General features: G+C 39.3%; 1 protein-coding gene across 6 annotated transcripts in view; it reads left to right on the top strand.

Annotated features, from left to right (window-relative positions):
- RNF32 (ring finger protein 32) overlaps positions 1 to 15,721 on the top strand; it is a 61,286-nt gene that overhangs the window by 8,474 nt on the left and 37,091 nt on the right. For 5 of the 6 annotated variants that reach the window (XM_072776835.1, XM_072776834.1, XM_072776832.1 and 2 more), the window contains exons 5-7: positions 6,604 to 6,636; positions 7,179 to 7,303; positions 7,468 to 7,576. In XM_072776835.1, coding sequence (XP_072632936.1) covers positions 6,604 to 6,636; positions 7,179 to 7,303; positions 7,468 to 7,576 — 267 coding nt within the window. Of the gene's footprint in view, positions 1 to 6,603; positions 6,637 to 7,178; positions 7,304 to 7,467; positions 7,577 to 12,130; positions 14,433 to 15,721 lie in introns of those variants that run through there. The other variant, XM_072776836.1, reaches the window with a different exon arrangement.

Here is a 15,721-nt window from a genome sequence, read left to right as displayed (position 1 = left end):
GGAGGCATTGTACCCATATAACAGATGAGGAAATAAGTGGTCCACAGCAGGGCCACGCAGGACATGTGCTCAAGGTCGGCTGGAGTCTAATCCCAACTTCTAGGACATTTTTAGATTTACCACGCCTAATCATTTATTTTTATCTCAGAGAATGTTTGCTGATAACAAACTTTTATGGACATTTAAAAGTATAATATTTTAAATATCTAGAAGTGCAGTGTTATTCAGTACAGATCATCAAATATCTGTTGACAAAACACTTAAAGATTATTCTATCAAGCATGAGAGAGGAGTTAAGATGGCGGGAGAGTAGGGGTACTTGTTCCTTGGGTACAGACAGATAGTTCCCAATCCTTCCTAAACACCCAAGAAACCAATCTGAGGACTGCGAAGACACAGGTAGGAGGTGCAGAGAGTAGATCTGCGGTCAATGCAACTGTGGGTACTGCGGGAGGAAGGAGCCCTGCTGACGGAGACTACAAGGTGGTGCACACCCCGAAGTGCAAGATCCGAAGGTGTAGCAGTCCGCCACCCCAGGGTCATGCCTGGCTTACGCGCTCCCGGGCAGGAGCCGATGGACGCAGGAGTGGCCAGGGTGCGTGGAGGCCCCCCGGGCTGCAAGGAGAACGGGGGGCATCCACGTGCGTCAGCTTCCGGGCATAGGAGCCAGGACTCCGTCTGCCGCGGCCGGCCTGGGTGCCAGCTCTCTGCTGCACCTTGCCATAACCTGGACCGCCGTGCAGCGTGCCATGCTTCCTGGCACTGGCCAGCCACACAGCAAGGGCACAGTGAGATGCTCCCCGCGAGGTACAGCGACAGTCCACACCAGAGGTGCCCCTGAAATTCGTGGAGTTCTTAAACCCAGGGACCCCGGGATAAAACAGCTCAGACACTGGCAGCGTGAAGGCAGGGATCTGATGGAAGCTGGGAACACAAGAGGGGTGACTGCTCACTGAAGAGTGGGGTGCATGACCTTGCAGCTCCAGGGCCAGAGAGCAGGGCGCCCCGATGTTCATCCCGCCCCTCAGTGCGGAGTCTGCAGGGAGCAAGATGGGGCCACCTAGTGGAGGCCAGAGCTGCGGACACCAAGCCCCGCCCCCTGGCCCGTCTGGCCCCCTTCGGGTCCAGGTCCGTGGTGTCTGTGTCTGCCCAGCTTGTCCACCCGTAAGGAGCCCAACAGGCCCCTCCCGCTGAAGGCCAGCACGAGTCTACACTCATAGGATGCTGCAAAGCTTAATTAAGCTCTGAAGGAAATAAGATCTAGCTTCCTTTTTATTTTTCTTATTTAATTCCTTCTTTTATTTTAAATTTTTATTTACATATATGCATTTTATATATAGTTTTTGTTTTGTTTTTAGATCTAGCTTCATTTAACAAGTAGACCAAAACACACCCAGGATCTAGTTGTGGTTTGTTTTTTTTTTTCTTTTTTTACTGCACAAAATGATAAGACAGAGGAGTCCACTGCAAAAGAAAGAACTAGAAGTAGAACTAATGGCCAGTGATTTTTTTTCTTCAAATTTTTATTTAAATTCTAGTTAGTGAACATACAGTGAAATACTGATTTCAGGAGTAGAATTCAATGATTCATCACTTACATACAACACCCAGTGCTTAACATGACAAGTGCCCTCCTTAATGCCTATCACCAAATTAGCCCATCCGCCACTCATATCCCTCCATCAACCCTCAGTTCTCTAAGTTTCTTTTTTAAAAAATATTTTATTTATTCATGAGAGACATAGAGAGAGAGGCAGAGAGAGAAGCAGGCTCCCTGCAGGGAGGGACTCAATCCTGGGACCCCAGAATCACACCCTAAGCTGAAGGGAGACACTCAACCACTGAGCCACCCTGTGGTCCCTTTAAGAGTTTCTTATGGTTTCTTTCTCTTTCTCTTTTTTTCTCCTTCCTCCCCTATGTTCATCTGTATTGTTTCTTAAATTCCACCTATCAGTGAAAGCATATGATATTTGTCTTTCTCTGACTGACTTCTTTCACTTAACATAATACACTCTAACTCCATCCACACCATGCAAATGCAAGACTTCATTCTTTTTGATGGCTGAATAATATTCCTTTGTATATATATACCACATCTTTATCCATTCATCAGTTGATGGACATTTGGTCTCTTTAATTGTTTAGCTATTGTTGATAATACAGCCAGGGATTTAATCAATACAGATATAAGCAAGATGTCTGAACTAGAATTTAAAACATTTATAAGGAACTAAATGGGCTTGAAAAAAACATACAAGACCCTAGAGAATCCCTTACTGCAGAGATAAAAAAAAAAAAAAAAAAAACACACACACACACACAACTAAAATCTAGTCAGGCTGAAATTTAAAATGCTATAACTGAGATGCAAACCCAAATGGATGCCATAAAAAGAGGATGGATGAAGCAGAGAAACAAATCAGTGATATAGAAGATAAAATTATAGAAAATAATGAAGCTGAAAAAAAGAAAAGAAAGGTAATGAATCACCAAGGTAGACTTAAGGAACTCAGTGGCTTATTAAAACATAATAACATTTGTATCATAGGAATCCCAAAAGATGGAGAGATAAATGAGTAGACAGTTTCTTTGAGCAAATTACAGCTGAAAGCTTCCCTAATCTGGGGAAGGACAAAGACATCAAAATCCAAGAAGCACAGAGAACTTCCATTAAGTTCAACAAAAGCCGGCCATTGCCAACACATATCAAAATCAAATTCACAAAATACACAAACAAGGAAAGAATCCTGAAAGCAACAAGGGGGAAAAGTCCTTAACCTGTAAGGGAAGACAGATCAGGTTTGCAGCAGATCTGTCCACAGAAACTTGACAGGCCAGAAAGAAGTGGAAAGAAATACTCAGCATGCTGAATGGGAACAATATGCAGCCAAGAATACTTTATCCAGCAAGGCTCTCATTCAGTATAGGAGAGACAAAGAGTTTCTCAAACAAAAACTAAAGGGGAACTCTCCTACACTGTTGGTGGGAATGCAGACTGCAATCCAAATGGTGCAGCAATTCTGGGAAATAGAGGTTCCTCAAAAAAGTTAAAAATAGAACTACCCTATGACCCAGCAATTGCACTATTAGGTATTTACCCAAAAATACAGATATGAAGGGGTACACCCCAATGTTTATAGCAGCATTATCAACAAAAGCCAGACTATGGAGAGAGACCAAATGTCCATCAACTAATGAATGGATAAAGTAAATGTTGTGGGAGCACCTGGGGGGCTCAGTGGTTGTGTCTGCCTTCGGCTCAGGGCATGATCCCAGGGTCCTGGGATCAAATCCTGCATCAGGCTCCCTGCAGGGAGCCTGTTTCTCCCTCTGCCTATGTCTCTGCCTCTCTCTGTGTGTATCTTATGAATAAATAAAATCTTTTTTTAAAAATGTTGTGTACACACACACATAATAGAATATTACTCAGTTATCAAAAAAGAATGAGATCTTGCCATTCGGGAAAATGCAGATGGAGCTAGAGTATATTATGCTAAGTGACATAAATCAGAGGAAGACAAATAGCTTATGATCTCATTCATATGTGGAATTTAAGAAAGAAAACAGATGAACATATGGGAAGGGTTAGGTAAGGGAGAGAGGGAAATAAACCATAAGAGACTCTTAACAAAGAACAAATTGAGGGTTGATGGAGGGAGGTGGGGGGTGGGGATGAGATAGATGGGTGATGGGCATTAAGGAGGCACTTGTGATGAGCACTGGGTGTTGTATGTAAGTGATGAATCACTGAATTCTACTCCAGAAACCAATATTGCACTGTATGTTAATTAAATAAAATTTAAGTTAAAAAAGAAGAAAAATCTCAAATACACAATCTAACTCTACACCTAAAGGAGCTAGAAAAAGAAATAGCAAATAAAGCCTATAATCAGCAGAAGAAGGAAAATTAAATAAAGATTAGAGCAGAAATAAATGATTTAGAAACAAAAATAGTAGATCAACAAAACTAAGAGTTGGTTTTCAAAAGAATTAATAAAATTGGTAAATCCCCCTGCCAAACTTATAAAAAAGAGAAAGGTCCCAAATAAACAAAATAATAAAGAGGAGAGATCACAACAACAGAGAAATTATAAATAATCATAACAGAATATTATGAAAAATTATATGCCAACAAACTGGGGGATCTGAAAGAAATTAACAAAGCCCTAGAAACCTACAAACTACCAAAACTGAAATAGGAAGAAATAGAAAATTTGAACAGATCCATAACCAGCAAAGAAATTGAAGCAATAATCAAAAATCTCTCAACAAACCAAAGTCCAGGGCCAGATGGCTTCCCAGGGATTCTCTATTAGATATTTAAAGAATTAATACCTATTCTTTTCAAACTGTTCCAAAAAAATAGAAATGGGAGAAAAACTTCCAAACTCATTCTATGACACCAGCATTACCTTGATTCCACAATCAAAGACTATTCTCCTAAAAAAGAATTACAGGCCAATATCTCTGATGAACATGGATGCAAAAATTCTCAACAAGATACTAGCAAATCAGATCCAACGGTACATTAAGAGGATTCTTCACTACAATCAACTGGAAAATTATTCCCGGGCTGCAGAGCTGGTTCTATATACACAAATAATTCAGTGTGACCACATTAATATAAGAAAGGATAAGAAAGAACCATATGATCTTGTCAATAGATGCAGAAAAAGCCTTTGACAAACTACACCATCAATTCTTGATAAAAACCCTCAACAAAGTTGGGACAGAAGGAACATACCCCAACATCACAAAGGCTGTATACAAAAAACCCACAGCTAATATCATGCTCAGTGGGAAAAAAACTGAGAGCTTTCCCCTACGGTCAGGAACAAGACAGGATGTCCACTCTCACCACTGCTAACATAGTACTAGAGTCCTAGCCTCAGCAATCAGGCCACAAGAACAAGGCATCCAAATCAGCAAGGAAGATGCCGTACTTTCATAATTTGCAGATGACATGATACTCTATGTAGAAAACCCTAAAGACTCCACCAAAAAATTGCTAGAATTAATAAAACATGAATCAGCAAAGTCACGGGATATGAAATCAACGCACAGAAATCTGTTGCATTCCTATACACCAATAACAGGCAGCAGAAAAAGAAATCAAGAAATTGATCCCATTTACAATTACACCAAAAACCATGAGATACCTAGGAATAAACCTAACCAAAAAAAGTAAAAGATCTGTACTCTGAAAACTACAGAACACTTATGAATGGAACTGAAGAGGGCACAAAGAAATGGGAAAGTATTGCATACTCATGGACTGGAAGAACCAACACTGTTAGAATGTCCGCACTACCCAAAGCAACCTGCACATTTAATGTGATCCCTACCAAATAGCACCAGCACCGTTCACAGAGCAGAAACAGTGGGAAACAAACCATGAAGAGACTCTTAACGACAGAGAACCCAGTGAGGGCTGCTGAAGGGAGGTGAGGGGGATGGGGATGAAGGAGGCACCTGTCATGCTGAGCACCGGGTGACATATGGAAGTGATGACTCACTGTACTGTACACCTGAAACTAACATTACACTGTATATTCATAACTAGAATTTAAATAAAAATTTCTAAAAAAAAAAAAAAAAAGAATGGGGACCTGAGCATGCAAAAGGCTGCTATGAGATTAAATGGTGAAATTAAAAAGGACCATATTACTGAAGTTTTCCAGTTTAGGCTTGTGGGCAGTAAGTTTCAAGTCAAGGTTTTACAACTTTGTAAGTTCTATTTATTGCGATATTTCTTCCATTCTTCCTATTTAAAAAGAGTAGAGTGAAGGCAGGGAGGGGGGCGGTCACTTTAAAAATGGGAGAGCATGACCAAGACCAGGTGGCCCTCGTGTCCGAGACTTGGGTGATCCCCAGAGTCTCTCCCGCCCTCTCTTCTCTTGGTCCCCCACACTTCAGAGAAGATAAGCCAGTGGCTGAGAGCTTGGAGCCCTCGTTGACCTCCCTCCGTGCGTGCGCAGCTCATTCCTGCTGGTGTCTTGCTGTCATCCCCTGGTTCTCCTTCCAGAAGAAGCACCTCGCTTCCTCCTTAGAATATCCCCACTATGTGGTGGGGAATCGGGGTCCCAGAGAGGTGACATTTTCTTGTGAGTGTACTTCCCCTACATTTAAGAGGAAAAGGTGATTCCTTATTTCTGAGACATTTTAAATTTAAGTGTGTCACAGTTAACACGCTGGATGCTAAACAAGTCAGGAGTGCCCCTCAGCTGAACAAAGCCCTGCCCCGTCCCCACACACCCCCACTCCAGCCTGTATCCTTCCTTAGATCCACCCAGGAGATGCAGCCACATCAGAAGTTGTAAGTATACACTAATATTAATGGCTTCCTAGCAAACACGGTGTGTTTGATGTTCAGATTGTTGTTAACTTAGCTTTTCTTGTTGAATTATATACCTGTGCTGTGCTCAACTTAAATACTAAATATTAGAAATATCAAGGTTATTAATCTGCATTTTTTCATTTTTCAAAGAAACAAGCCTACCTTTTAAGCACTCAGAATTTTTCTTTTTAATTAAATGCATTTATGCTGCTGCTTTTTCAAAACTCCTTTAAACTTCAAACATTTTTTTGTCTTCTCATGCACAGGTGCTGCTTTCATGTTCCCATGTGTTTCACAGAGTGAGTGAATCCTGCCTCCCTCCCTCATAAAGTGTTGCAGTGTGTCACCCTCATAGCTCTTATTCATTTAAAGTCTCCTAAAAAGAACCACTTATTTTATCCATAATCATCACTTAGAGTTAGAAATATGACTTTAGGCTATAGTACAATTCATCCTGTTATGAAAATTATGAATTTTATGTGACAAAAGAACCACAAATGTTTATATAACACAGTGCTGTGAGTAATGTGCATCAAAGTGAGTGACAGCTTGCTTCCTATGACTGACTGCATGGTAGCCTTCTACGCTGGGATCATCTACCTCGACACGAGTGGTTTTCAGAAGTTTTTGATGTATCTGCATGTATATTCTTGTAAATTTTCATTTTTGGAACAAGTTTCATGAGGAAGGTGTTAACATCTGATGAAACTTCTTCCCTTTAAAATCTAAATTGGACTGTCTCATAATTATGAGAGAAAAGAACACTATAATTACATTAGAAGTGAAAGTGTTATTTATAAGTAATTACTTATACAATTCTAAGTGAAATGTTTTTCTTCAGGCATGCCTCCAGGCTTTTGAAAAGTTCACAAATAAAAAAACCTGCCCTCTCTGTAGAAGGAACCAGTATCAAACCAGAGTGATTCATGATGGAGCCCGGCTATTCAAAACAAAGTGTGCGACAAGGTAGGACAGGGGTCCCCCTCACCTGCCAGCCGTGATGACTCATTTTAAAGGAAGGAGGGATTTTGCCTCCCTCCTTGGCCGCTGCCTCCCCCGGGTCCTTGCTCTCTTGTGAAGTACCTGCTAAGGCCATCCTGAGTTAGTCATTTCAAACATCCGTGTTCTAGGATCCAAGCCTACTGGAGGGGACATGTGGTCAGAAAGTGGTACCAAGACCTGAGGAGAACAGTACCTCCCACAGATGCCAAGTTGAGGAGAAAATTCTTTGAAGAAAAGGTAGGTCAAGATCCTTGATTCTCCAGATAGTCTGTGCCCACCAGTGATTCACTGGGGTCAGGGAGGCTGGCAGAGGCAGTGAAGCCTGGAGACTCACTTCATTTGTAGGCTTTTTACAAATGCTTGAGAAGCTACTAAAAACCCCATTCAACATAAACTGGCTTTCCAACCGGGCGGCAGAGTACTGCGAGATTTTTTCTAGTTAAATCATAAATTTCATAAAATTAGAAGGTTAAGTTCAAAACTTTTGTTTTGCCATTTCGTGATACTTCCTTAAATAATCTCTTCAGATAATGGAATGGATAAAGCTTAAGATTTTCATAACCCTTGAACTGCAAGTTATAAAAAAGTGTCTCCTTGGGCCCCATGAGGTAACCAAAATGTGAGAGTTTCAGAAATAAATAACCTCTGTTTCTACCATTTCTTTAAACCATTTTTTAGCTTTTATGTCTACTTCTTTGGCTTAACAGTTTTCCACACTATACCCCATATGGAAAGGACAGGCATGGTGTGGTGGAGTCAGGGGAGCCAGCTGCGCCCACGCTCACCCCAGTCCTGCCCTCAGCAGCTTGGCGGCTCAGGCAAAGCCTCCGTGTCCTCCTCTGTGATATGACAGTAATAATCTCTGCCCTGCAGAGCTGCCTGAAGAATTAGAGTTGTCCTGACAAAGGCCTAGTGCACAGCAGGCACTGAGAATGTTCAATCATTACAAATGTTAGTGTGTTGCTCGAGGTCATCTTTATGGTAACGGCTTCAGATTTAGTAATTGGAAAGTCTGGTGTTCTCACATCATGTTAGCTTTAAATCGCTAAAACTCAACAGTTGCATGTTCCTGTAATCATTATTTATGGAAGTATCCCTTACACATTTATTTAGATCTTCCCTACATTTATTTGTTGTTTTAGCCTGCACTCTCATCTGGAATAATGAGTGATAGAAAATTACCCTTAACTGTATAAAGAGATCCCTTTTCTCCCCCTAATTATTACGTCCCTCAGCATGGGAAGCTAAGTGACCTCAGTCCTGTGCTGGAGGAATAGGCTGATTTATGGTTTTATCAGACTCCCAATCTGAGCTTCACAGGCTGAGGAGCTGTCTCTCCGTGCATCTTGAACCCCGCCATCCTTGTCTGTGCCCTAGGTGAGGGGCTACTTGAAAGTGCCAGAGCTGCGTAGGGATCCAGAAACTAAGTGCATTTAGGCTCCACTCTCAAACAGAATGAAGCCAGATTTTCCCAGTGCCTTTCCTCATTGCTCAGGCAGTTAGTCCAAGCAATGTAGTTATTAGTGTGTGCAAAAGAAATCTGGATTTTGGCTAATTGTGACGTCATTAAATATTAGATTTAATTAAGAAAATACATTTATCTGCCCTCAGGAGTAGGACAACATTAAATGCAACATATGAATAAATGACCCTAAAATCCTATATATCTGGAAGACAAGAAGACTGAACCACAGATTCCTTTGTATGGCAGATTCCTTTGTATGGCAAGGCCAGCCTGAGCACTGGGTGGAGATGCCACGAGGGGTCCACTCCAGCTGACACAGGTGTGGGGTGGCTCTAGTGATGGGCAGCTCCGGCTGGTCACAGAAGTAGAGGCAGCCAGGGGTTGGGCAGAGACTATGGAGACAGAATCTGACATTCTACATGTGTATAAGAAAACTGTTCTCTGAGTCATTCATGCACCTTATGGCATGAATTAGGGAGCAAAGGATATTTAGGAAAAGGGGACATAGTCCTAGTTAAAGCTCCCCTTCCCATCTCTGCTTGTGGGGTAGACATGAGAAAAGCTTTGCTTTGTTTAGCAGTTAATTAGAAATTATTGCTTTTTTTCCCTTACAAAATTTTAATTACAGATGATAGTCGTTTTACCCATGTGTATAAATATTTTTTCATTTGCATATGTCATCTTATAATAATTTTTGAAAATACAGGCTACTCTACTTTCACATAAAGCAGTCATGACACTTGATTAATTATATATCTATACACAAAGATGCACACACATGCACACAAACACACATGCACACACACGCTTACAAAATCACACACTGTAATTCAGATCATTCTTCCCCAAAAGTACTGATTTAGCGCTAAACTCAATTTGTTGCACAAATAGGCATTTTATAATTGCATCACTGTCTATTTTTTAATTAACTCAATAATCCTCAGCTCTTTCTGCTAGTTTCCTAAATGTTATCTGCAATTTCTTCATTCCTCACTCTACTCACTTACCCTATTTGGCTATAAACATAGAAATCTATAAGCCCAAATCTCATCTTATTTTTTTAATCCAGTTAACATACAGTGTAGTATTAGTATCAGGTGTAGAATTCAGTGACTCACCACTTCCATACAATACCCATTGGTCATCACAAACAGTGCCATCTTTAACACCATCACCCACTTATCCCATCCCCTCTGGTAACCATCAATTTGTTCTTTATAGTTAAGAGTCTGCTTCTTGAGGTGCCTGGGTGGCTCAGACGGTTAAGTATCTGCCTTCAGCTCAGGTCGTGATCTTGGGGTCCTGTAATTGAGCCCCACGTCGGATCTTTTACTCAACATGGAGTCTGCTTTTCCCTTTCACTCTCTCTCAGTGTGCTCACTTTCTCTCTCTCTCAAAAAAAAAAAAAAGTCTGTTTCTTGCCTCTCTCTCCTGTCCCCCGACCCTGTCCATTTGTTTTGTTTCTTACATTCCACATATGAGTGAACTCATATGGTATTTGTCTTTCTCTGACTTATTTCACTTAGCACAATACTCTCTAGAGCCATCCATGATATTGCAAATGGTAAGTTTTTGTTCTTTTTGATGGCTGAGTAATATTTCATTGTGTATATACCACATCTTCTTTCTCCATCAATCAGTGGACACTTGGGCTGCTTCCATACCTTGGCTATTGTAGATGCTGCAACAAACATAGGGGTGCATGTATCCCTTTGAGTTAGTAGTTTTGTATTGGGGGGTAAATACACAGTAGTGCAATTACTGGACCATGGAGTAGTTCTATTTTTAACTTTTTGAGGAACCCCCATACTGTTTTCCACAGAAGCCATACTAGGTTGCATTCCCACTAACTTCATGAGGGTTCCTTTTTCTCCACATCCTACCCTACACTTGTTTTCTGTGTTGTTGATTTTAGCCATTCTGACTGGTATGAGGTGATATTATTGTGGTTTTGATCTGCATTTCCCTGATGATGAGAGATATTGAGCATCTTTTCATGGGTGTGTTGGCCATCTGAATGTCTTCTATGGACAAATGTCTGTTCCTTTCTTCTCATTTCTTAACTGGATTATTTGATTCTTGGGTGTTGAGCTGTATCAGTTCTTTATATATTTTGGATACTAACCTATAATCAGACGTATCATTGGCAAATATCTTCTCCCATTTCATAGGTTGCCTTTTAGTTTGTTGATTGTTTCCTTCACTGTGCAGAAGCCTTTTATTTTGATGTAATCCTAATAGTTTATCTTTGCTTTTGTTTCCTGAGGAGACATATCTAGAAAAAGTTGCTATGGTTAATGTCAGAAAAATTACTACCTAAGTTCTCTTCAAGGATTTTTAGGCTTTGGGTCTTTAATCCATTTTGAATTTATTTTTGTGCATAGGGTAAGAAAGTGGTCCAGTTTGACTGTTTTGCATGTGGCTGTCCACTTTTTTGCAGCACCATTTGTTGAACAGACTGTCTTTATCCCATTGGATATTCTTTTCTGCTTTGTTGAAGATTAATTGGCCATATAATTGTAGGTTTATTTCTGGGTTTCTATTCTGTTCCATCAATCTATGTTTCTGTACCAGTATGATACAATTTTGATCACTACAGCTCTGTACTAGAGGTTGAAGTCTGGAATCATGGTGCCTCCAGCTTTATTTTTCTTTTTAAAAATTGCTTTGGCTATTCAGGGTCTTTTGTGGTTCCATACAAATTTTAGGATTGCCACAACTAATTTAAAATAAATGAAGACAGGGGGTGGCTCAGCTGGTTAAGCATCTGACTCTTGACTTCAGCTCAGGTCATGATTCCAGGGTAGTAAGTTTGAACCTCATGTTGAGCTCTGTGCTAGGTGTGGGGCCTGCTTACGGTTCTCTTTCCCTCTCCTGCTGCCCCCTCTACTCCCATTCTTCAAATAAATAAATAAATAAATAAATAAATAAATAAATAAAGCATTTACTGTCAGATATTATATTTGTAGTAGGTACACACTCTTGTCGTTGTTCCTAGTTGCTTGTATGGATACATGCCTTACACAATTGTCTGCCCTTAGCCCTGGGGAATGTGTTCCAAGACCCCAGCAGATGCCTGAGATTGCAGATAGTACAGAACCCTATATATACTACATTTTTTTCCTATACATACCTGTGATAAATTTCAATTTATAAATTAGGCACAGTAAGAAATGAACAACAACAAATAATAAAATACAAAAATTATAATGATATGCTGTAACAAGTCCTGTGACTCTGGTCTCTCTCTCTCTCTCTCTCTCTCTCTCTCTTTCTCTCTCTCTCAATATATCTTACTGCATTCATCCTCCTTGTGATGACGTGAGATCGTGAGATGATAAAATGCCCACATGACGAGATGAAGGGGGGGTGAATGACCCAGGCATGTGGCATAGCATTAGACTATATTGACCTTCTGACACTACATCAGGGGAGGATCATCTGCTCTGGGACCATGTTGGCAGCAGGTAACTGAAACTGTGAAAAGTGAAACTGCAGAGAAGGAGCCAGCTTCTTGTTTGAATGTCTATGTGGTCAGAGCCCAGAGGGTGTTCTTTCCTATATAGACCACTTCTTAGTCATTTCCTGAATGGTCCTTGCAATTTAATGATTTTTCCCTACCTTTTAAAAACTCTCCTGCTGAGTTATAGCCTGAGTTATGGTCTAGGAACTGTTCATCTACAATTTTATTTATAATTTTAAAGGCCAATTTGTTTTAACATTTTAATAAAATCTGAAAGAATTTCACATTACACAGGATTGTATAGATGCATCCAGACCATGTGGATGTATACACAAGTGATAGTTTGTGAAGAACTTTTATCAACAAATTAAAATACTATAAACTACTGGGTAAAAGATTGTTGAGGAATAGGATATTCACACAGTCTCAAAGTATCAACCCACAGATTATGTATAATTAACAAAGAGTATGAGAAAGACCTATTGGAAAGGTCTGACAGACATCTCAGCCCAATGAATGAAATTAGCAATAACTGGACAAGTTGACACCATGTGCTCCTATTGTGCACAGAGTGTACTAGGACAAAACATCACGTTTGCACTTTCATGCCAAAATGCTTAACCTGAAACCCAATCAAGAAAGTATGTGATCAGGTAAATTCAAAGTGAGGAATATCCTGTAAAACAGCTGGCTTGGACTATAAAATGTCAATGTCATAAAGACAAAAGAAATGACTAAGGAATGTTCTAGAATAAAGAAGTCTGAGAACTATAAAATTTAGAGGAAATGACAGGTCTTTGATCAGATTCTGGATCAAAACTAAAACTAAAACAAGTGTGATAATTGGGATATTGGGAATGTGAATATAGATCATTATTATGACCGTGGTATGTCAATGATAAATCTCTGTAGTGTGTTAACTGTATTGTTGCTGTTGGGTATAGTGTCCTGGGTCTTAGAAGGCACATGCAGGATGATTTAGTCAGGGGTGGTGTGTGGTTGTGTTTGCAGCTAAACCTTAAAGAGGTCACAACTCAGACATATATACATACATATAGAAGACCGAATACACTGTAGTGAAATACTAACAATTAAAATGTAAGGATAAACTCCAGCAGTGTTAGACTGGGATGCACAGTTTCTAAATCCAAGGCAGTGGACTGGGAATGGGAGGATGGGAGAAGGAGAGAGGATATAAACAAAAATAGGTTTCACAACTTATAACAAAATATGCTCTGTTTAACAAAGAGTTAAACAGGAAAATGAAAACATAACGCCTTTAGAAGAAAGCATTATAAATTTATGATCTAGGATTTTAAAACCACACACACAAACATAGACACACACACCATATAGGAACTGACTGATAACTATATACACTTACGTAGAGGGAGAAAAAATTAAGACCAATGACAAATCAGGCAAATATATTTGCAATTCAAAGGACCAGGGGCAAATCTCCTTAGTATGTGACAGCAGTTTACAGAAGGAGGACAACATGCATGGTTACTATATAAAAAGATGTTCAACCTGACTCATAATTAAAGAAAACTAAACAAAAATAAGAACCTGTTTCATCTATTAGATTGGCAAGAATTGAAAAATGTGATGATAATTATCTAGTACTGATGAGACTGAAGGGGAAATGGATATTCTTATAGGCCATTGGTAGAACAAAGAATGCACATCTTTCTGGCTGAGAAAGCCAGTGGCTGGGGGTTCTCCGAGCCCCTCTCTAGAAGTCACGCTACAGATATACATGTTTGCTGAGATGTATCCATGACTATGTTCACTATAGCAATGATTATAAAAGAGAAAGAACAAAGAGCCTGCCACCAAGAAGCATCCATATAGTGATTACTACACAGCAATTGTAAAGACCAAGGTAGATATGTATGTGGGGATAGTAAAGGATTTCCAAGAAAAGGCAACAAGAAAGAGTAACATGTAGAAAAGGTAGGATGATAGGGTTAAAATATAACAGTAATTACAGCAAACATTGAGATTAATTTCCTATCAAATAACAAACATATTGGAAAAAAAACCCACTACTAGCTGCTTAGGAGAGACACATTTGGATCAAAAAAAAAAATGTCCTATATAAAGGCATGCTCAAAAATAAATGAGGCAAATGCAAAAAGAAGAAATAAAATTGAAAATCACAGGGTGCAAAAAAAAAAAAAAAAAGAAAAAGAAAAAAGAAAATCACAGGGTGCATGGGTGGTTTAGTCAGTTAAATGTTTGCCTTTGGCTCAGATCATGATCCCAGGATCCTGGGATCGAGGCCCACATTAGGCTCCCTGCTCAGCTCCCTGACCTTCTCCCTTGCTTGTGCTCTCCCTCTCTCAATTAAATAAATACAATCTTAAAAAAAAAAGTAAAAGGCATAAAAAATAGAAAATCACAATAAAACAAATGAATATTAAAGTGCATCTGGAAATTCAGAGTCTAAATTATACATTGTCCTGGTGCTCATGACACTGAGCACACTAGTGTTCTGTGGCATACAGCTAACACCGTGGTACATGTGGCACTGTAACACATGTAGCAAATAGTGTCAAGCGTATTTATTATTAAATAAGAAAGATTAAAAAATGATGAACTAACCATTTGAGTCAAAAAGCTATTAAATATTAATGAATTTTTAAATGTAGGAAGTAAAAAGTATAAAGATAAAAGTAATTTATTACGATAAAAGTAAAACTGGTAAATGAAGTCAATAGCTGGTATTTTGGGAAAGAGAAACTAGAAGATATCTCATCAGTATTTAAAAAAACTAACAGGTACAAGGTAACGTCCTACCAGAGTTAAAACAGTTAAAACAGAATGCAGACACACAGAATGGGAGGCATAATCATATATGTGGAAATCATTTTAAAATGATAAAAGACATACAACTTCATGCTCTTAAATCTGAAATTATAATTAAAATTAACTCCTATCAACATAAGAAACACAGAAATATATAAAGATGACTGAGAAAAATTAAATCATCTCAATCTTAAAAAAAAAAATCATCTCAGGACACCTGGGTTGCTCAGTGGTTAAGTGTCTGCCTTTGGCTTAGGGAGTGGTCCCAGAATCTTATGATCGAGTCCCGCACTGGGCTCCCCTCGAGGAGCCTGCTTCTCCCTCTGCCTATGTCTCTGCCTTTATGTCTCTCATGAATAAATAAATAAAATCTTTTTTTTTAAAAATCACTTAAATCTTTACTGAAAAGATACTAAACAGCCATTTTTAATGACAGCAATCTTGAGCTAAGTAACATTTCCTTATCACAGTAAAGACCATACATCAGAAACTAAAAACTTTTAGATAGTGAAACCCTAAAAATGCAAAATAGGTTGCCCACTATCAACACACTTTGGCCAATCCTTGCCACTGCAGTAATACAAGAAAACAAAATACAATGTGTGTGTGTTTGTATGTATTACATATATTCTCTATACACATG

This window comes from Canis lupus, chromosome 15 (assembly GCF_048164855.1).
Source record: "Canis lupus baileyi chromosome 15, mCanLup2.hap1, whole genome shotgun sequence".
NCBI lineage: Eukaryota > Metazoa > Chordata > Mammalia > Carnivora > Canidae > Canis > Canis lupus.
Note: the sequence above shows the minus strand (reverse complement) of the source record. Positions and strands in the feature narration are given on the sequence as shown.